Source organism: Centruroides sculpturatus, unplaced genomic scaffold (genome assembly GCF_000671375.1).
Source record: "Centruroides sculpturatus isolate CEXI.00-Female unplaced genomic scaffold, Cexi_2.0 scaffold247, whole genome shotgun sequence".
Lineage (NCBI taxonomy): Eukaryota > Metazoa > Arthropoda > Arachnida > Scorpiones > Buthidae > Centruroides > Centruroides sculpturatus.
Window position 1 is genome coordinate 382,304 of NW_019384615.1, and position 22,791 is coordinate 405,094.

The following is a 22,791-nucleotide window of genomic DNA, read 5'->3' on the forward strand; positions in this document are numbered from 1 at the left end:
TCAAATTTTTTTCTATATTGAAAGAATTTAGACATTATAAAGTACACATATTAACATTTTCTTTATAGATATTAATATTTTAAAAAATATTAAATTTAAAATTTAAAATTATGTGAATGAAAAGATAAAATTAAGTGAATTTTTAATTATTACTCTATTAAAAATATCTTTATTGTTTAGGTTTTTGCTGTTTGTAGTGATGAAATAATAATGAAATTATTACAAGATAGTAATCACATATTGGAATCCATTCAGAATGGCTTAATTAAATTTTTGGAAAGAAAACAACTTGCATTTCCTCGTTTCTGTTTTCTTAGTTATAATGAACTGCTTCAAATCTTAACTCTGGCACATGATTCTTTGGCTATTCAATTGTATGTAAGAAAATGTTTTGAAAATATAACACAGGTATGTAAATATAATGTTTGTTTATAATGTTGTTCACAAATTTTTATAAATCTTCTAAAGTGTAAATTTCTGCATTTATACATAATAGTAAAATAAAATTATAATTTTATATATGATATATTGATATTTTTATATCTGTTAAACAAATATTTTTCAGTTGAAATTTGGTGATAATCTTGAAATACAAGCTATGTGCTCACATGGAGAAGTTGTTGCTTTCAAAAATAAGTTTTTTATAACAGAAAATGTTGAAGTTTGGTTTTCTAATCTTGAAGAAAATATGAGAAACAGTCTTCATCTTATTATTTTAGATGCTATATCAGATTATAAAAAGGTAATGTACAGGGTTCTATAATTAAAGTTCACTTATTCCAAGGAGTTTGCAGGAAAACCTGCTTAACAGAATTGAACAGAAAATTTTAGTTTGTCTTAATGAGGTCATGGGAAGGAAATTCACAACAAAAAAATATTAGTTTCAAAAATCATTACCACAGGATAATTTATAAATTTATTTCTGCATTACAATGCAGTAAAGTGATGATTTATTATTCACCTCAAAACATGTTCAATATGTTGATCACCATTACTTGCTATCATCTGAAATGTCAGAATAGCATGTTTGACTGTTGACCACAATGTCTTTCTTGAAATGTTTTCCCTTGAAAATGAATCTGGTGAACATGCAGGCTGATGATGCATTCATTGGAAAAATTATTTCTAAACTTTATTTAACACAATTTGCTATGTGTGGAAGAGTGCCATCCCACATGAACAGTGTTGATTTAAGTCATTGATGTTGTTGGAGTGCTGGAATCACAGTAATAGTCAGTAATATGATGCAATGCTAGCTGGTAACTGAATATGGAATTTAAAGGAATTTTCAGTTGCATGGGGAGTTTCTCTAGCCCAAACTTTACAATTATACATGTTAATTGCACTATAAAGATGGAAATATGCTTTATTTGTCCACAAATCCTGGTTGTGATTTTTGAAACTAATTTTTTTGCTGTGAATTTTCTTTTCGTGACCTCATTAATACATATTGAAATTTTCCCACAATTTTGTTAAGCAGCTTTTGTTTCAGACTGCTTAGAATATGTGTATTTTAATTAGAGAATGTCTCACAAATCTTGATTGGCTACTGGGGCATACAGAAGGGTGAGTTTATGTTTATTAGCATGTGGAAAGTACAGATTAAATGAATTTAACAGAATTCAGTTCTTGATCAAGATTTGGGAAACAACCTGTACTGTCTCTGTTCTTTTCTCAATTATAATCGTATAATCATCATATTTTAGAATTGATTGAATAATAGAAAAATACCTGTTATTTGTAAAATTTTTTTTATCAAAGTACCCAAACTTGGTTTTAACAGATTGTTGCCAGTTGCTTTTTTTTATGAGTGACTGGCAACAGGATTGCAATTTTAGAAGTAGTATCAAGTCTGAATAATAATTAAAAGATTATTGAGTCCAAGTTTGGGTCCAAATTCAAAAAAAATTTTTTGGAGTTATGATTATTCATATTGAAACTTTCTCGAAGTGCAAAGAATTTTTAAAATATAAAATTTAATATATAAACTACATATCCAATAAAAATTTAAATAATCTACAGGTTATATGGTTATATGCAGAGATTTTTAATAATTTGATCTATGTATGTTTTAAGATCAGCTTGAAAGAAAATGTAGTCTATGTGTTTGTGTTGTAGCAATTTCTTTACATTTTATGCGGGAAGTTACAGTAAGTATATTGGGATGTTATTTATTTATTACATTTTATAAAGGTATTTTAAAATATTTTCTTATGTTTAAAAAAAAATGATTTCAACATATACATAGCAATAATCTCAAAGTTTGAATAAATTAAAAGATTTATATTTGAAACTGCATAAGAATTATTTTGGATGATTGCAAAATTCAGTTAGGATTTATTATATGAAAAGTGTAAATTGGAAGAAAATAGGACAGTTTAAAAATCTTTCAAGAAATATTGAACTTTTTTGCATAATTAAAATTTTAAGTTTTTGAAATTTTTAATTGGCTATTATCATAATAATCTGCCAGAATATATGATATTTAATAAGACATTTTAATTAATTATGGTTTATTTTAAATTTTTGAATGATAAATAATACTTTATCTTATTATTTTTTTCAATAAATAATTTAATGACTGATTTTAAATATATATTGAAATTTGTATATTTTTATAGAAACCTTACAAAGAATGGGTTTTATCATGGCCTGGGCAAGTGGTCATTATTGTATCACAGATACTTTGGACAGCAAAAGTAGAATCAGCAATACAAAAAGGAACAGTCTTACAACTTTCTGAGAATTTATTAAAGGATGTAAGAATATTATTTTATAAAAGTAGTAGTTTAAAGTAGATATGAAATTAAAGATATATTAAAATTTTCTTTATTATCATGCAATTTTCTAACTTTAACAATCTGTTATGATTATTAAAGTTAGAAAATTTTTATATATGGATACAATTTCAATTAAGAAGAAAATTTTTATGATTTAAGTATTAAATAAATGTAATATAATTATTAACTCTCTTATATTGTTAAACTTATTTCAAAAGTGTTATTTTTATGTTTAAAAAATAGAAGCAAAGTTTAAGGCATTAATAGTAATTTTATTATTATCTTTTCTGCAGTTGAATAGTTTACAAGAATTAATACAGGAAAAACTTTCATTTATTCAATATGAAATTCTGTCAGCTCTCATTATTATTAAAGTTTATGCTAGAGATGTTATTAAAGAAATTATGGATTCAGAAGTTAAAACTGTAGTTGATTTTGAATGGATAAAACAAATGAAGTAATATTATAATAAAAAAGTTATTTGAATTTATCTAGACTAAAAGTAGTAATACAGTATTTATTTATTTTAGTATTGTAATATAAGTTATTTAATTCATACTCTTATATCAAAAGAATTTATATTTTTTTTCTTTCAGAATAAAAGTTTCAAAATATTAGAATTAAATAAAATAAAGAAAAATTAGATAATTGTGTTATTTTATTTTAGATATTACCTAATAAACAAACAGCTTAAAATAAAAATTATGAATGCTGAGTGTAATTATGAATATGAATATCTTGGGTATAGTGGCAGATTAGTTATAACACCATTAACTGACAGGTAAGTATAAGAAATAGCTTTCAAAAATTGTCACTAGATATTATTATACATCAAATAAAATATTTTTGTACTCTTGTCTGTTTTTGTAAAATAAGAAGTTTTAAATTACTCTTTAGATTATATTATTCATTCTGTCTATTTATTCATAAAATGTATAAATTTCTTTAGAAATGATATTAATAAAACTGGTTCATATTAAATAGTTCATGCTATTTATATTTAATTTTAAATAAAATAATTAAACAATAATACAAAGATGATATTTAATTTTAAATAAAATAATTAAACAATAATACAAAGATGATATTTAATTTTAAATAAAATAATTAAACAATAATACAAAGATGGTAAGTGGAAATAATTTGCCTACTAATACCAGAAGTAAGGAAGATATGCTTGTCATCCATTCACAACAATACAAATTTTTCAAAAAGCTAAATCAAGTAAATAAGTTTTGAAAATGTAGGCCAAAAATACTTAAATAATACATGGTGTGTTCAAAAAGTATTGGACCTTTGGTCGGCAAAAATAAATTTATTGACTTTGAGGTACAAAAACCCTAATCCCCTTCAAAGTAGTCTCCTTGGTAATGTATACACTTCTCCCAGCGTTCCTGCCATTGCTGGAAACACTGCTGGAACGCATCTTTTGGAATGGCCATCAGTCGGTCCGTTGGATTTTGCATGATGTCTTCTCTCAACTAAATTTGGGTTCTTTTTAGCGGCATTTTCAGCTTGGGAAATAGCCAAAGGTCACACGGATCCATGTCGGGAGAGTATGGAGCGTGACGAATCACAGGAGTGTTATGTTTGGCGACGAAAGCCCAAATCAGATGCACAAAATGGGCAGATGCGTTATCACAAAGGAGCTGCCAAGTTTTGATCGACCACAGATCCGGTTGTTTGCATCGCACTGTATCGGAAAGACGATGAAGGACCTCCTGGTAGTACTCCTTTGTGATGGTTTGGCTTTGTGGTGCGTACTCACGATACACCACCCCACGAGAGTCGAAAAAACTGTCAACATGACCTTTGATATTGCTGCAGACCTGCCGCTCTTTTTTTGGCCTCGAGGATCGTCCCCGAAAGCCTGCTGAATCTTGCGAATGGTTTACGCTTGGGTATCGCCAAGGTTTTTGGCAAAATTTTTGCTGCTCACGTTGTTCAGTCATTTTCCAGCTTAGTGGAATCCGACGAGAGCGCACTACATGACCTCACTCATAGGCCGATTGCCAACGACTGATGCTTCCTGCAGGCGGGAAAAATTCAGGGCTGTGCATGACTGTCCCCTCCCCAACTCCATCGAAGGAGGCCTCTCGCGCATCATTGGTGTACGCGGAAAAAAAGGTCAGATACTTTTTGAACAGATCACGTATATTTTTATTTTGCTAAATTATAAATTTCTTTTACGTATTAAATACTATTTAGTAGTTTTTTTTATGAATATTACATTACATTACTAACATGATTATTGTATTACATTTTAGATGCTACTTAACCTTCATTAATGCTTTATTCTTTGGATATGATGGGGCAGCTATTGGTCCTACTGCAACTGGAAAAACAGAAACCATAAGGGTATAACCAGTTATTAGTTAATTTTTAAAAATTTTCATATTTGTGTGTACAGTTTACTCTTAAATACTTATTCTTTAGGTATTGGAAACTATACCTATACTTATTCTCTAGGTATTGGAAACTATATACTGTGTAATCAATCTTTCAGATAACATTCATGAAAACTTATGAACATTGATAATTTATTTGTTAACTATTAATATTAGAATTCACATATAAGTAAATAGTTTCAAAACTTTATAAGTTAAATATACCCACTTTAATTAAATAATGTAAATATTAAGAAAATTCAAAAGAAAAAAGATAAAAATATCACTATATAGGTTTTTATTAATGTGTAAAATGTGTGGCTACATGCCATATTTTAAACTGTATGATTTGTATATATATCTTCACTTCACCTTCGTCTGTCCTATTTGTTTACTCTTCTATAATGTTATCGTCTTCTTATTGACTTGAGTGTGTGGGTGGACTGAGAGGAAAGGAATGAATGGAAGGCTTTTGAGAGGGGATATGAGTGGACTAAGGTGAGAGGAGGAACGAGGGGGAGTTAAGAAGGGGGAGAATGAAGGGAGTTAGGGAAGAGGAGAAACGAAGGCAGACGGGAAGTGAGAGGAGAAGGGAAAAGATGGGAGTCTGAGAGGAAGGAAGTGGAAAGGGGAGATCGAAAGGAAAGCCTCCCTTGTAAGTTTGACATTGTATGGTGAGAAAAGAAAAAGAGGACTTTAGAACGAGAGAAAGGAAAAGGAACTTAATTGAGAGGAACCAGACGGATCGCCCCTTTTGGATTAATATCTCAGCGTGAAACAAGAATTGAATGAATCAGCCCCCCCAGACCGATGAGAAGCCTCATCCACGAGCCCACACAATTCAACCTGCATCATCTTTCCTTATTCTTTTCTTTCACCTTCTAAATCTTCGAATAAGCTGGCTATATTCAATAAGTTTAAGTAGTAATAGGAACCTAGTATTAAGTAAGATAATTTTAGTTAATCGGATGTTCGGTTCGGGAAAAGGGACAACCAGAATTGTTGGTATCCTATGAAATCCTGTATTTGAACTAGCAAGTTAATAAATAATTGTATTTTATTTTATCTAATCTGGAGTGTGTGTCTCTGTATAACTCGCTGATTTCACAAATGTATTGAGATTTACTAATTTTAAACCTTGATGTCCACATTTTTATTACAATACATAGAGTTTAGAAACATTTATTTTTTATACTTGTGAACTTTGATGACCATAATGTTTTTGTGATGCAATTTGAAAAAATTATAGACCTATAAATTCCCACTGTTGTCCATCTGTCTTTCCTTAATCTTGAGAATGGTGTTAGATAAATGAAATTCAAGATCAGATGTGGAAAGGCAGGATGCTCTGCTTAATTATATATAAACTTCCAATGCAAACCAGAAGTCACTTTATTTTAATTCAAAAATTTTCCCTGAAAGGAGCTAGATAGATGACTGGCATGACCTCATTGCTAATTGAAAAGTATGATGTACAGGGGCAAGACACTTCAGTACTAATTTGAGATGGAGAGCATATATTTTAAATTAAATAAATTAAAAATATAATTAGATTTGTTAGGTTTTCAATTCAATAATTGCTTGAGTTATTATCTTTGGCAGGTTCTAATGTGAATTAATAACAGATATAACATGCAACTTTCTATTNTGAGGTGGAGAGCATATATTTTAAATTAAATAAATTAAAAATATAATTAGATTTGTTAGGTTTTCAATTCAATAATTGCTTGAGTTATTATCTTTGGCAGGTTCTAATGTGAATTAATAACAGATATAACATGCAACTTTCTATTCATTTCTTACAGATTCCACCTTTAACAGGATAACTGGGAAAAATTTGGTGATAATGTGAAAAAAATAAAATTTGTATTAAATAACATAGAAAAAGTTTAAAAGTTTAAATAGTAAAATAGATGATTTTTTGTGATACTTTAAAAAGTGTATCTGTAATATTTAATACACAAGTAAAATTTGTATAATAAACAAACTAATAAAATAATAATAAGATTCAAATTTTTAATGAACAAATATACAGTGGAACCTCGGTATACGACCTTAATCCGTTCCTGGTGTTTGGACTTATACCGAATAGGACGTATACCAAACCAACCTTTTCCATAAGAAGTAATGTAAAAATAATTAATCTGTTCTCGTGTAAAGAAAAAATGGCTGGCTTTAAATACCTCGCTTTCCTTGCTAGTTTCTGCTTGATTTTTCATGAGATCAGCATGTATCCTTTTAACTTTCTCGCAAATAATTTCTTCCGATACACTGTCGCCGGCACACTGTTTTTCAGTTATCCAAAGCAAAAGCAATTTCTCGACATGATCCAATGTCTTCGATCTCTGTTTAGAAATTGATTTAACCCCTTTCGCAACGTTAGCAAATTTAATAATGTCTATTTTCACGATTGTCGATATCGTCGTTCTCGGAATATGGAATGCAACAGTTAAATCTCAAATACGTGTGCCACCTTCATATTTCTCAACAATCTCTTTTTTCAGTTCCGTTGTGATTCTAATCATTTTTTTTATTTTTCTGTTGTTGCCCTTTTGCAATTCATGATTAATAAAAATAATAAAATGTTACTTACAAATTAAAATCAGAAGAAATTTAACAAAGTTATAAACTGTAGCACCACAAACGTCTAGTTTAGTGTAGTACACCGATAGTGCTACTTGTTCATAGATGGCGTGTATAATTGAATTAAGTCGTATACCGAACAAAAGTTGTATACCTAGCAAAATTTGTTTCGTCCAAACAGGACGTATTCCAAATTGGACGTATTCTAAAGCAGACGTATACTGAGGTTCCACTGTATTTAAATTAAATATATTTCTCAAAGATCAGTTGATACGTTTTGTCTGAATCTAAATAATTACAATAGAGCATAGTTTATTCGAAAGTCGGTTATCCAAAACGTCGGTTATCCGAAAGAATTCCAGTCGGCAAATTTAAATTTTCGCTAGTGCGGTGGCACTTCAATCTTTGGCTATATCTTGGGCTACTGCAATAATTTTTTTGTTGGTGTGTGTGTTTTAGCTGGCAGCACTGGCACTTTTGTGTGTTGTTTTTCTGAGAACTGTGTGTCATGCTGAATCGAACGTTTTTGATACTAGATCATCTTCTAAAGAATACATTTTTTGGTTTTATATTTTTCAATATATTTATTTTCTTTGTAAGAAATAAACAAATAATTTTTTACGATACAATAGCCATGATTATTATTTTAAAAAGTATACGTTAGGCTTAACATCGACAAAAATTCAACGCGAAGCGACACGCAAAAATTTCAACATGGGATAAGTTAATATATTTTTTCATACATAATTGGTAATCCAAAAAATAAGTTATTGGAACAACCCCAGTCCCCAATTGATTCGGATAAACAACGCTCTACTGTATCATTTTACCTGAACATTGATCAAATTTATATCTGTAATTTTATATTACATTTCAAGTATAATTTTTTACAAATAAAAGTAAAAATTATACTTAAATTTGGTTACATAATTTCAATTAATAACTTAATTATTATTATTTATTTAATTTATTTGGTGTTGCATATTGTATTGATATTTTTTCCTGTTTAATCAAATTTAGCTCTGGTGCTTGGTCATGTTTTGATAACTTTAATAGAATCAATGCTGATGTATTATCTGTTATTGCTCAACAAGTTTCACTAATACAACAAGCAAAAAAACAAAAAGTATTGTAATTTTATATGTATTTAATGAAAATAGTGTTCAAAATTTTTTATACAGAAGAAAATAATATGTTCTAAAACAAAACATATTATTTTTAATTAAAACATATTGTTTTTACTTTACACGATTATTTATATTATTTAAAGCATTATTGAAATATTTTTAAAATTTATTGTAAACAAGCACTAAAATAAATATATATTTTATTGATATGTTTTGGATATGTTTTTAAAAAGTTACTAAAACATTGTATTAAGTAATGTTTACAATAAATGTTAAAAATGATTTAATTTTACTTTATCAATATTTTCAAAATGTAGAATTTTATTGCTAAAGATCTATTAAATTTCTTTTAGTAAAAGTCTGGAAAAATTAAACTAATTTTTGCTCTTTTCAGTATATATATTTTATTATTCTGTGGACTATATAAGATCAGTCACACAGAAGCAATTATCAACTTCTAAAGATATTCCTTGTATTTAATTACTAGATCAATAAAATAAAAATTATATAGATCATAACTGTAACATTGTACTACAGATTAAGTGAAACATTTAAATTTTATTCATAGTGAATTTATTGATTTTTGGTATTTTTATACAATTATCATCTATATTAAGTTTTCTTTATAAATGATAATCAAGAAGATATGAAATTAGTCTTAATATATATTAATGAAATTGATATCAAAGTAGTTATATTATAAAAAGTGTTTTTTAAAATATATTCTTTTATTTGATTTATTATTCTGAGATTATAATCTTGTTGCAAATTACTAGGATTATCATAATTTAGAATGGCAAGCTATGACATTTATAATAATCATAAAATGAATATCTAGGAATTCTGAGTTTAGAAAGAAAAATAATTTTAGTATTAAGAATATATATAATTTATAACAAACCTTAAATCATACAAAAATATAAGATGAATAAGTGAAACTACAGATTACACAAATTAAATAAATGTTTATTTTCCACATTAAGGTAAAAAGAAAATACACTACCTTTTTTTATAGAAATATAGTTATACATAGTGGATGACAATAACATTACTACAAGTCATCTTACACCAGGCATATTCAATAAATAAGGTAATAACACTGTTAAAGAAAAATAACATTGCATACAAGATTGAGACTAGTAATAATGATAGAATGAATTGGATGCATTCTCTCTTCATAAGATTGATGATCTGAACCAGAAAATAGCTTCTTATAAAACTTTCAGCACTTAGATCTACATTGAGCCTACCATCAAATCCACATCCCTAAAGAAGACAAAAATTATACTGATTTTGAAGCTTGTAACAAATTGTAGCAGTTCAAGATCATTAGCTTTTATCTCATGAATGGTGTTTCTGGGTTTTAATGTTCTATCTCACAGTTAATCACTAAAGAAAGCTTAGCCATTACCTTTGCTTATTTGGATGATGTTACTAACTGCAAAAAAACTTAAGAAAAACATGATCATAATTGTGCATATCTTATGGACATGGTCCATAACTTGACACTCAATGAAGCAAAATGCTCCTTTTCTTCTAAGTCTATTTATATACTTGGTTGCCTAATTGAAGGTGGAACAATATGACCAGATTCAGAACACCTTTACCCTCTACTGGAATTACACCTATCTACAGATATGACTTCTCTTTGTCTAACTGTAGGAATGTTGGCCCACTATTTCCAGTGGATAAAGGGTTTAGTGAGAAAATCCAGCCACTAGACCATAGCAAATCATTTCTATTGTTGGCTTAGGCTGCAAAGACTTTTCCAGATATGAAAGCTGAAATATATCATTCTACTTTGACTCTTTTTATTGACAATGTAATCTTTGCTGTTGAAACTGATGCTTCTAATTTGACTATCAGAGCTACATTGTCTCAGGAAGGTAGGCCAATAGTTTTCTTCTCGTGATCCTTGAATGAAAGTGAGAAAAGACATTCTAGCATAGAGAAGGAAGCATATGCTATAGTTGAAGCATTAAAAAAATGGAGATATTTCTTAATTGTTTATCATTTTACACTAATTACTGGCCAACATTCTGTAGTTTTTATGTTTCATTCTAAATCTAATAGTAAAATAAAAAATGACAAGATTTTAAGGTGGAGATTAGAACTATCATGCTACAAATTTGATATTGTATATTGCCCAGGTAGTCAGAACACTGTGGCTGATACTCTCTCAAGAACTTGTTGTGCTGTCTCAAATTTAGATGATCTCTCTACTCTCCATAATTTTTTTTTGTCATTCAGGAATAACTCATTTCTATCATTGGGTGCATAGTAGGAACCTGTCCTTCTCATTAGAAGACATAAAGAAATTAACAGCATTTTGTCCCATCTATGCAGAAATAAAACCAAAATTTCTGAGGTCTTCAAACCATCTCATTAAAGCTATGGCTCCTTTTGAACAATTAGATAATGACTTTACGATTTTTCAAATTTCCCAGAAAAATGGGAACAGGTGTGGTGATTATGCAGACAAACAAAACAAAGAAAGTGTCTACAATGAAATTTTTTTATTGTCGGTTTGTGCGGTTATACATATGTAAGATTCTTTAGGATCCCAACCCCAATATATATACGATTTCTGTAATATATTTATATATTGGTACAAGAGAGTGACACGTTTTTTTGCAACAAAGTGAAATTTTACTTAACCTATCTTAATCTAACTTATATACTAATGAAGAAATATAGAATGAAAAGGTTGTTATTAAGATTAACAGTAATAAGAACAGGACAAGAACGCTGATGGGGTACCCAAGTTTTCTTTCTTCCTTCCTTTAGACTTCGCTGGTATCAAGGTAAGGATTTGCATTGATCTTTCTTCCTTCCTTCTCTTCTGTGGTTTCTCCCTCTAGATGTTCTCAGATCTCACAGTCCTATTTTGTTTCGACAGCCAGGACCTCTTCCTTTCTCCATCTGCCTTGTCCGAACGCTAGCTCCAGAATGAATGTCTCCTTTCCCTGACTTGCCTCAGGGTCTTTTCTCCACACCCTTGTTTGTTGTTGTCTTTCTCAGAAAATGTGTTATCACCAGCAGGGAGGAAGGACCGTTAGAAAGTTTGAGAAAATTTATAAACAAAGGAATGAGGAAACTTAATATTAAGTTTAACACTAAAGACAACTATGTAAATGTTTGGTGTATCACCACACAGGTATTTGCCTTCCTACTTGGTTGTTATCCCCAAGACCTGCTTTACTACATTCACATAACCATAACAGTAAATATGCCTCTCTAACTTAGTTATTGGAGGCTAATCTCAGATATCTCAGATATGCCAACATCCAATATCTTGATGGGTGAGCATCAACAGTTTCACTTTGTCACATTGCTCCATGAGGCAAGTCTTTGCCCAAAGAACTGGGGGAAGACACTGTTGTTCCTAATTCTTCTGCCCTGGTTCCAGGACAGACAACCCCAGATGTTCCTGTGGTGTCTCTTTCAGTTGGTGAAAATGATTTACATTCCTCTCAAGCTGAAGATAAAGAAGATACTTTTTCACCTCCAATAGAAGTAAACTGGTCACATCAACCTATAAGACAGCACTGTCAGCCTTTATATTTGAATGATTATATTGTGTAATCTAAGTTGAGGAGAGTATGGTATTATGGTAACATGTTCCTGCCTTGTTCAGTTGTAACCACAATGTTTGAACTGGCAGTTACCATATTCTCGTAGTGTATTTTTAGACACGAATAAAGTCTTTTGTTAAGGTAACATCTCTTTATATATGACACTACTAACTGTATTTATTGAATCTGTCTTGTATATGCTTTCAGTATTACTGAGCAAAGCAATGCTACCAGATCAGAAAAAGTAATTACACTCATTTTTTCTAAAATGTGTACTATAAAAATTATTCTACAAATTAAGATAATAATTTTTAAATATTTAAATTTCATTTTTCACAATAATATTTAAATTTAGTTTACTTTATATTTCATTATTAAGGACAAAACCATATGTACACTTATAACAAACATTGAATAATAGAATTATTGTTACAAATGTTCAAGTATAAATTATTTATTTACTTTTTTGTTTGTTTTTTCTAAGTTGTGGACTTTTTTCAATTTCAGACATGACTCCAGATGTTGCCCTGATTCTAGAATTGTGGGGTTAGATCTTAACAATAATTCAGTTTATTGTCTGTGACCTTTGTGCAACTGTATAAAAAATTTTAGAGCAACTTATTTTCTAAAATTAATTTTAAAAATTAAGTAAATAAAAGTTTTGATTTATACTTTAAATGATTAATTTTGTTATTTTTAGTTAATGCACTTTGTTTTCGATGATGATGATATATTATTAAAGAATTCCTGCTCCATTTTTATAACAATGAATCCTAACCATATAGGAAAAGCAGAATTACCAAATAATCTAAAGGTATGTTGAATAATAAAATCAATGATTACAATAAAATTTAAATAAATAACGTAATTAATAAAATAAATTATATATAATATAATTTCTTTTATTCTTAAAAACTACTCAATATCAATAGTGGATACTTTAAAGAATATAAATTGTATAAATTGAAACTGTTTGGTATGTTAACTTTATTTTTTTTTAAGAGAAAAATGAAAATTGCTTTGGGAAAGTAAATAATTTTTGTTATTTATGTACAATAATCATTATAAATTCTTACTTATAGCAACAAATATAAATTATTAGTATTAGGAAAAATTTATGAAAGACACAAAATAATAAATATTAATTGCAAGTGCTTAACATTGAATAAATGAATATATTTTTAACATCTTTTTTTAGCATTATTTTGAATAATACACAAAGCAAAGAAATTTATGTTAGAAGAATTTATTTGCTGATTTCTGCATTGAAATCTTCTTAACTTACTTTTATTTTTTACAACTGACTATATTAACTAAATTTTTTCTTCTTTCCAGAGAGAGTGAAATTCAAGATGATTTTGATTTATTAACAGATTATATATAAATAACGTAATTAATAAACAATTTAAAATTTTTTTATTGAAAAAAGTCTAATTTTATGTAAATTATCTTATTTATCTATAATTAGTCTTTTTTGTATTTTACTCATTAAATATTTTTAAAGTCATTGTCATTGTGTTGTGTTCATGTAAATAGAATTGAAAATTACAAATATTCAATATTATGTAATTTGGAATAAAGATAGACATTATGCTTTCATCCTTTAGTTCAAATGATCAATTTTTTTTCCAGAATAGTCTAAATTAATTTATTTCTAATTGTTAAATTTAATACAAGATGGAAGCATAACCATTTACCTTTAGTCCAAATTACATAATATTTATTTAATTAATTAGGCAAGTTTTAGCCTTCCAATTAATTAGGTTTTATTATTTGATTACTATATATTTTATGAAATAAATTTATCATACATATAGTTCATTTCATAAAGTTCTTATCTTAACGTAAAAAAATAGTCATTTTAAACTACAGTAGAGCATCATTTATCTGAAAGCCGATCAACTGAAACGTCGGTTAACTGAAAGTGTTCCAGTCGGGCTGTGTTGTGCTGAATCAAAGGTTTTTGATACTAGATTAACTTCTAAAGTATAATTTTTTTTGTTTTTATATTTTTTAATATATTTAGTTTGTTTGTATAAAATAAAGAAATAATTTTTAATGATACAATAGCCACAATTATTATTTTAAAAAATTTGCGTTAGGCTTAACATCGATGAAAATTTAATGCAAAGCAAAGAAAAATTTCAACACAGGATAGGTTAATATATTTTTTCGTACATAATCGGTTATCCGAAAAATAAGTTATCTGAACAACCCCAGTCCCCAATTGATTCAGATAAATGACATTCTACTGTAATAATAAAGATATGAGGCAAATCAGGAGTCATGGCAGTGAAAAGTGACCAGTAAAAAGTCACTGACTGACTATACATATAGGAATCAGAGTTGCCGATTTTTGGGGATTGATTTCTCTGTTCCCCAAACACCTGATTTTGAATATCTTGTTTGAAAGAAAATTGTTTTATTAGGTAGTGTACAAATTTCAGATTTTCTGTAATGTGGTTGTCGAAATATAAGCAATTGAAAAATGCAAAAATTGCCAAAAAAAAAAATTATGTATATTCTTCTCCTTCTTCTCATCCTCTTTTTTCATCTGGCACTGCAGATGCTTATAGAGAAAAATCTACTGGGTCTAGAAAGCTCAAATTTTAAATTTAAGTTCTTCTTGTTATCAGTGAGGTGCTTGCTGAACTTCCAAGTTGCTAGGTCAAAATTCACGGGTGTTTCCCTACAAAGCTAATTCAGTTTTACAACTTAATTTTATACTTATAAAGAGAAAATTGCATGGAAACGAATTTCATTCAAAATGTTACTCAAAATAACAAAAACTCAAATTTATGTGAATTAAAACTTTTTATAATGATTTTTATAAATGGTGTATTGATCAAAATGAATATTGAAAGTATTAATTGGCAGCACATTTGGTCAGCATTGTGTTCAGTCAACGGTTGCTGAGCGCCAACCAAATTGTACATCATCATGTTATGTCTTTGTCTTGACATAATAATACAATTATTAAACAAAAACAATTGATATTCAAAGAAAAACATGAGATGTGAAAAAATTACTCCAACTAAAAGCTTATGACAATTTAGATGACAGTCAAAATTTTTTAGAAGTTTTTCTTTGGTAAAGATAAGCTTGGTGCTTTTAAGTAATACCCACAAGATTTTTATCTGTATTATTATTTTCTACATTTTGCTTCTAAGTGCCTAGCTTATCTTTATCAAATGAAAACTCCAAAAAAAATTTTTTTTTGACTGTTGTCTAAATTGTTTACTTGTCATAGTTTACTTGGTGAAATTTTTTACATCACAGATGTTTTTGTTTGAATATAAGGTATTACAATTAACTAGCTTATTATTCACAAAAATTAATGTGTGAATTTAATAATAGATATTGTTATCATCTGTTATTAGAAACAATGTGGGAAAACAGACAAATACTTTTTTAAGTGAAAACATTTTTTGAAATAAATTATACATGTTAACGGATAAGTAATATCAAAGTGATATATGTAGATTTTTGTGAAATAAATTTTTAAAATGTTAATTATTCTAACTTTAACTGCTTATTTCATTATTATTTATTTTAACTGACTTTTTCAATTAACTGATTAATATATAATCCTGAACAGATTAGTTGAGATGCTTTTTACTATATATAACTAACATTCTGTTTTTGTAGCTCTATTTTAAACATTTTTAGCTTATTATTTTTTATTTTAATCGATGAAAACAAAGTTGAATGATTTTAGATTAAAGGCTTAAATTTATCAATGAGATCAATTATTATTTTCTATTATATTTACAGATTTTAGTCAAATTATAAAAATCATTTAAAGATGTAAAATATTGTTATATTTATATTATATATTAAATTTATTACAGAATATAGTTTAGGTATTTCATACTTGCCAATCTTACATTATAGATGAGATTGACTTGTTAGCTAGGAAAGGCTGATTTTGGAACACAAAGGCTGAGAAATAAAAATACAATTTGTAAGAAGATTGTCACAAAACTTGCAATACTTTTATCCATTTATTCAATCTTCAATTTTTTTATCACAATAATAGATTTATAATAATAGCTTTTCCTCCAGACAGATTACTGGTAGTAAAAAGATTAGAATATGGCATAATAGAAAATTGTACTGTAGATAATATGTATTAATTATTGGATTGTTTGGGAAGTAATTTCTTTTTCTTTTATCACTAGAGGGATTAGTTGTATTTTTACCTGCCATTTTAATTGTAAACCGTATTATCATTATATATTTTGACAGCTGGCATTTTAAGGCTTATTTGTAAAAAATTATGTTTGATTTTGTGCAATTGTTTTTTTTTCTTTTGTGTTCCATCAAATATGAAAGATCAAAAGCAGCATTTTCGGCATATTTTGCTCTTTTATTAGGTAAGAATGCTGTTCAAGCAAGAAAAAAATAGTGTGACATCTATGGAAATGTATGTATTGACAGAACGACAGTGCCAAAACTGGTTTGCAAAATTTCGTTCTGGCAATTTCGATATTGAAGATGCACCACGTTCTGGAAGGCCAGTGAAGCTGATGAAGACAAAATAAAGGCATTGATTGAAGCAAACCGCCAAATAACAACATAAGAAATACTAAGAGATTAAATTTGTCTAATTCAACCATTTATGATCACTTGAAATGACTTAGTTTTGTTTCAAAGCTCGATATATGAGTTCCACATGTTTTTAAAGAAAGAGATTTGTTCCATTGCATTAACATCTGTGATTTGCTTCTCAAACATCAAGAAAATGATTCATTTTTGAAATGAATCGTGACTGGTGAGAAATGGATTGTATACAACAATGTTGAACACAAGTGATCATGGAGTAGAAAAGATGAGCTGGCTCAAAGAACTTCAAAATTCGATATTCATAAAAAAAAGTGATGCTCTCTGTTTGATGGGATTTTAAGGGAATTGTTTTTTTTTTTGTTTTTTTTTGAGCTTCTACCAGACAATTCCACAATTGATTTGAAAGTCTACTGCCATCAACTGGACAAATTGAGTGATATCATCAAACAGAAAAGGCCAGAATTGATCAACAGAGAAGATGTAGTGTTTCACCATGATAATGCCAGACCTCACACAAGTTTGATAACTCATCAGAAGCTGTTACAGCTTGGATGGGATGTGCTACCACATCCACCATATTCACCAGATCTGGCATCCTTGGATTATTACTTATTCTGATCTTTACAAAATTTTTTAAATGGTAAAACATTTACTTCAAATGAGAATGTCAAAAATCACTTGGATCAATTTTTTGTAGGCAAAGATTAGAAATTTTATGAGCATGGAATCATACTACTACCAAAAAGATGGCAAAAGGTATTGGACCAAAATGGTCAATATATAATTGAATAAAATATTTATATATTATAAGAAAATTGTTTTTTTCACAAAAAAAAAAAAAAAAAAAAAAAACAAAATTACTTTCTGAACAACCCAATATATAAAAAGTTAGTTATTTTTATAAAACAGATTACAAAATTTAATCATTTCTTCTAGGGTAGACAAATATGATTTTGTCAAGTGACTTAGATTTACAAGAACTTTCAATTGGCTTTCTTGTACAAAAGACCAGATGTTCTCACATTTTAAGACAAAATTTCATGTGACAATTTTTTTAGAAAGAAATTAAAAATATTTATTGAAATTCTCATATGCGTACATGAGTTATATGTCTGGCAACATTGAACTTATAGAAAATGTTAAATGTTGGAAAGCAAACAATTGCTAAAAAAAGAAAAATTGCCATATAAACAAACTTGGGTGTTTTAGTGTATTGGTCATAAATTAACGTTTTTGAAGACAATGCATTAAAGTTTTATTTCAAAAAAGATGGAGAATTTCTAGCTTGCATTAATAGCCTGACAACTGCTTCAAAAGGCAAATTCTTAGCCTAGAAGACACAGGGTTGGCAACTATGATATTTCAAATATAGTTATTAGGTTTGCTAATATTATTAACAAATTATATATTTTCCTTATAGATGCTTTTTCGTCCAGCAGCAATGATGGTTCCTGACTTCACATTAATCACAGAAATTTCTCTTTTTTCTTTTGGTTTTAAATCTGCAGATATCTTGGCAAATAAAATTACAACCATATTTAAAATATCATCAAAAATTCTCTGTTTGCAGGTATTTTACTTTTGAAAAGAATTGTTAATTAAATATAAAAATTGCAGTAATGATACTTAAAAATTAAATGAAAATTATTTCAGAATTAGTACTTTGATATAATTGTAGTTAGAGAGGATAGATAAGATTATTTAAATTTAATAATACTATTATTTTATTAGCAAAATTCTTATTACTACTTTTTTAATATGTATTTTAAGAAAAACTCGGACCGATTGAAATGAGCACAGAATAGTGTTACCATTCATCCGGATAGTCCGGGAATCGTCTCGCCGTCCAGGGATATCATGCGCAACCTGAGCATATTGTTCATGCTAAATTTTTTACTTAGATATATCTTACACATTCACAATTATTAATAATAAAAGTTTTAAATATGTAAATAATTTTAGTGTATGAAAAGAAAAGATGGGAAAATAGGACAGAAAGATAAAGAATGATATAAGAAATACCAATAATCTCTGAAAATGAAGATTGCATCAGATTTGTACTAGGGAATTGCACAACTTAGTTGTATTGCAATAAAATTGAGGTGAAGCCAGAAGGAAAGGGATTATCCTTGCACATGCTGGGCAGAGAAGAGATTGTTCTTGCACCTGCTGGCCACAGAGAGGTGATCCTTGCACTTGCCAGCCATGGAAGAGGCAATTCTTGCTTTGGTCTGGCACAGAAAGAGAATCCTTGCACTTGCCATGGAGAGGTGATCCAAGAACAAAGTAATCAACACTGATTGCTTTGTTATTGTATTTTGTTCATTATGGCAACCATTTTCCATTGGGAATATACAATACTATAATTTTTATTTTGCCTCCTTTTCCTAAATTCCATTAGGTGCACTCATTTTTTCTATTACATTTTTGGATTCTTCATCACAATTAAAAAAAAAAGGCAAATTTTTATCAAAATCGCTCAATTAAATTTTGAGAACAAACACAATTCTATAAGCTACATAGAAGAGGCTTTGCTAATACTTTGCCTCAATAAAACTCTTCAATAGTTGGCAGAAAATTAAAATTCTCTGTGGTCTAATATTCAAAAATACTTTCCAACAGTATTAGAGAGTTAATAGAGATTTTAAGTTCTCCACTATTTCTTAGCTGAGAACAAAAATCAGCATATCATAAGATAAGGAACATTTCTTCAATAAATTATTAATGGAAATTAGAAATAAATTCATGTTAACTTTAAGTGTAACTATCAGTAACTGTCTTCTACTTAATTAATAGATGATTTTGCTATCTTGAATGCTGACATTCAAGATAGAAAACGTTTTGCTCAACTATATTTTTTGGATGAGATATTTATTATTGGGATTTACTTTTAGTGTTAATAGTTTGGTCAGATCATACATCCAAATCTATTTTGTCAAGAATTGAATCGTTTGCATTATACATTAATAGAGTAGCTAGAAGAGAGACATTTTGCAGCACAGTAATTCAAGATCAAATTATTCTATAATGATTTAAAAGAAATATTAGCAATATGGATGGAAATTGTATGATATCCTTATGTTCATCTGACATTGTTTTTACAGATTATCATTTATTCTGGTACCTGCAGCAATTTCTTAATGGCAAAATATTCAGGATTGCTGATGTCATTAAAACTGCTCTTTGTATTCTTTATTTCAAAGCAAATTTCTTTCTTTAAAAAAAACAGCTAAAAACAGTGACCAAGAAGTTGATCCCCAGACAGTTGTTCCTGGGACAATTTATTCAAGAGTTTCTTCATATAATTGTTTTCTCCAGTCAGTTTTTACCATATACTTTTTTTACAATTTTTCTTCAGAATATTATTTTCCTAAATAATTTTTTTCAATGTTATTTGCTTAAAGACAAGTAATGTAAATTTCTTTAACAACAAATTGTTTAGTATTTTCTGTATATAAAATTCTATTATATTTTATATCAGAAGTATATAAATTATACCAAAAATATTTTCAAAAGCAAGATTTGTTGTTCACAATTGACTTGTTGGCATCATTTAAAGGAAAATTTTATTTTTGATGTAATTATTTTTTTCTTTGAGGTAAAAACATCATATTATGAAAATGTATAGAATTTTTCCCTAAAATGTAAAGTAAGAGAACAATGATGTTATTCTTCAACATTATAATTCTTATATTTAATTTCTAGTTTAAGCACAAAAGCAAATTTTTGCAGTTCAATTTGGTACTAATGTATACAAACAAATAATGTAGAACTTAAATGAAATTTGTGATAATGAGGGCAAATTCAGAGAGAATATATGAATTAACAAATATTTCAAACAAACATATAGGATTGTCTGTAAAATACAATTAATAGAATAGAACTCAAATTCATCATTACTTAATTATCATGTATAGGTTTAATTAAAGACAGTAGCGTAGCGTAGTGGGGGCAGCAGGGGAGGCCCGCCCCGGGCGGCAAAATTACATTTTAGGGGGTGGCAAAATTTCACAATAAATAATAATAATATCTTGTAAGAATTTGAACCATTTTATTTCATATTTTCGTCCACCTACGACTCGGACCGATTGAAATGAGCACAGAATAGTGTTACCATTCATCCGGATAGTCCGGGAATCGTCTCGCCGTCCAGGGATATCATGCGCAACCTGTTGATTTTTTTAATATTTTTTTTATTTTTTCATTTTTGCTTGTACGATTTATTTATATATATATATACACCTCAATATCCAATACAGCTAGGTCACTTGCGTTACTCCTATCCAAGTCTCCCTAGTCACTAACTGTAACTGATTTAGAACCAGCATGCACTGCACATTATTCTTCGCATTGCAAAATGACATACGCATGCGTCAGGAACTTCTATTCAAACAAACCTCACCTGCCGTCCGGGTCAGCGATTTTAATAAGGTGACAAGACTATCACAAAATTTTTCATTACTTATTCTGTGACGAAACTGAATTTTAGTCTTTTAAACTGAGATACCTAAATAAGGGGGAGCGAAATTTTCCTCTGCGCTGGGCGGCTGACACCCACACTACACCACTGATTAAAGACAGAGTGAATACTTTTATAAGTACAGGTAGGCCTCCTACAACGCGGTACCTTTACAACGCGTTTTCGCTCCAACGCGGTTGGAAAAATGCGGAAATTTTCTTACAACACGGTACTTTTACAACGCGGTTTACCGTATTTAGAAATGAATTATCTTCACATAACAGAAAAATCGCAACGGATCATGTGATACGAGCCGCAGTTCGGCATACAGAGCTAAAAGTCTTTGAAAACAGCTGTTTGTGGATGTTGGCATGTTATTCCCTTGAAAGTTTCAGGGGGAGACTGGTTTCTAGACAGATGTGTATCAGTTATCGTAAACACTCAAATATATCACTAAATTTCGATCATTTATACTCTTTCAATAGGTGGGGACTGCAAAAATGGTCCAAAATACAGTATAAACTTCTATTGGGTGTATATTTTTAACAACACAGTGAAATGAAGTTATTTTTTGTGATTTTTACTGTCCACAAAACTGATTGAAAAAATTCTAGCCATAACAATGCCGAATGAAAAGAAAGGACGGTCGTTAAAAAGGAAATTTATAACTCTTGAAACAAAGATAGAAATTTTGGATCGAATTAAAAATCAAGATCGGATAGCTGATGTCGGTAGGCATTTTAATTTAAATGAGTCGACAATTTGGTTGAGAGAAAAGATCAGAAATTTGGTCGCATCCGGATCATCTATTCTTGCGAAAAATGTTGCTCGTCTGAGAGCAACTATAATGGAAAAAATGGAACAAGTGCTAATATTGTGGGTAGAAGATATGAACAAGAAATGGTTGCCTTTAAATAAAAACTGCACTTAAACACAAAGCCTTAAAAATATTTTATTATTTAAAACAAATGGGACAATCGTCAGCTAATGAAACCAGTGTTAAATTCGTGGCTAGCAATGGCTGGTTTGAAAAATTCAAAAAACGCCACTCAAACGCCAAGTTTTTCTCTTTTTAGAACTGAATCCCAGTTTTTTTATTAAGTCGGTGTCTCCTATAACGCGATTTCCCACAACACGGTATTTTCAAGGAACATATCTACCACGTTGTAGGAGGCCTACCTGTATATAAGTGTAAGTAATACATACCAATTACTTGGTAAAAAGAAATTATGGCTAACAACTTTTTCTGGTTCATGTAACAATTCAACAGTGATAAGATTATTAATTAATTAATTTCTCACATGAATATCTTTA

The 22,791-nt window shown here is 28.8% G+C and overlaps 1 protein-coding gene across 1 annotated transcript in view; it reads left to right on the top strand.

The window, feature by feature from the left end:
* LOC111625371 (dynein heavy chain 1, axonemal-like) overlaps positions 1-22,791 on the top strand; it is a 144,007-nt gene that overhangs the window by 14,811 nt on the left and 106,405 nt on the right. Inside the window, exons 8-17 of the mRNA XM_023368508.1 lie at positions 181-408; positions 566-742; positions 2,622-2,759; positions 3,074-3,237; positions 3,448-3,561; positions 5,048-5,138; positions 5,191-5,216; positions 8,771-8,876; positions 13,153-13,266; positions 18,439-18,588. Coding sequence (XP_023224276.1) covers positions 181-408; positions 566-742; positions 2,622-2,759; positions 3,074-3,237; positions 3,448-3,561; positions 5,048-5,138; positions 5,191-5,216; positions 8,771-8,876; positions 13,153-13,266; positions 18,439-18,588 — 1,308 coding nt within the window. The remainder of the gene's footprint in view (positions 1-180; positions 409-565; positions 743-2,621; positions 2,760-3,073; positions 3,238-3,447; positions 3,562-5,047; positions 5,139-5,190; positions 5,217-8,770; positions 8,877-13,152; positions 13,267-18,438; positions 18,589-22,791) is intronic.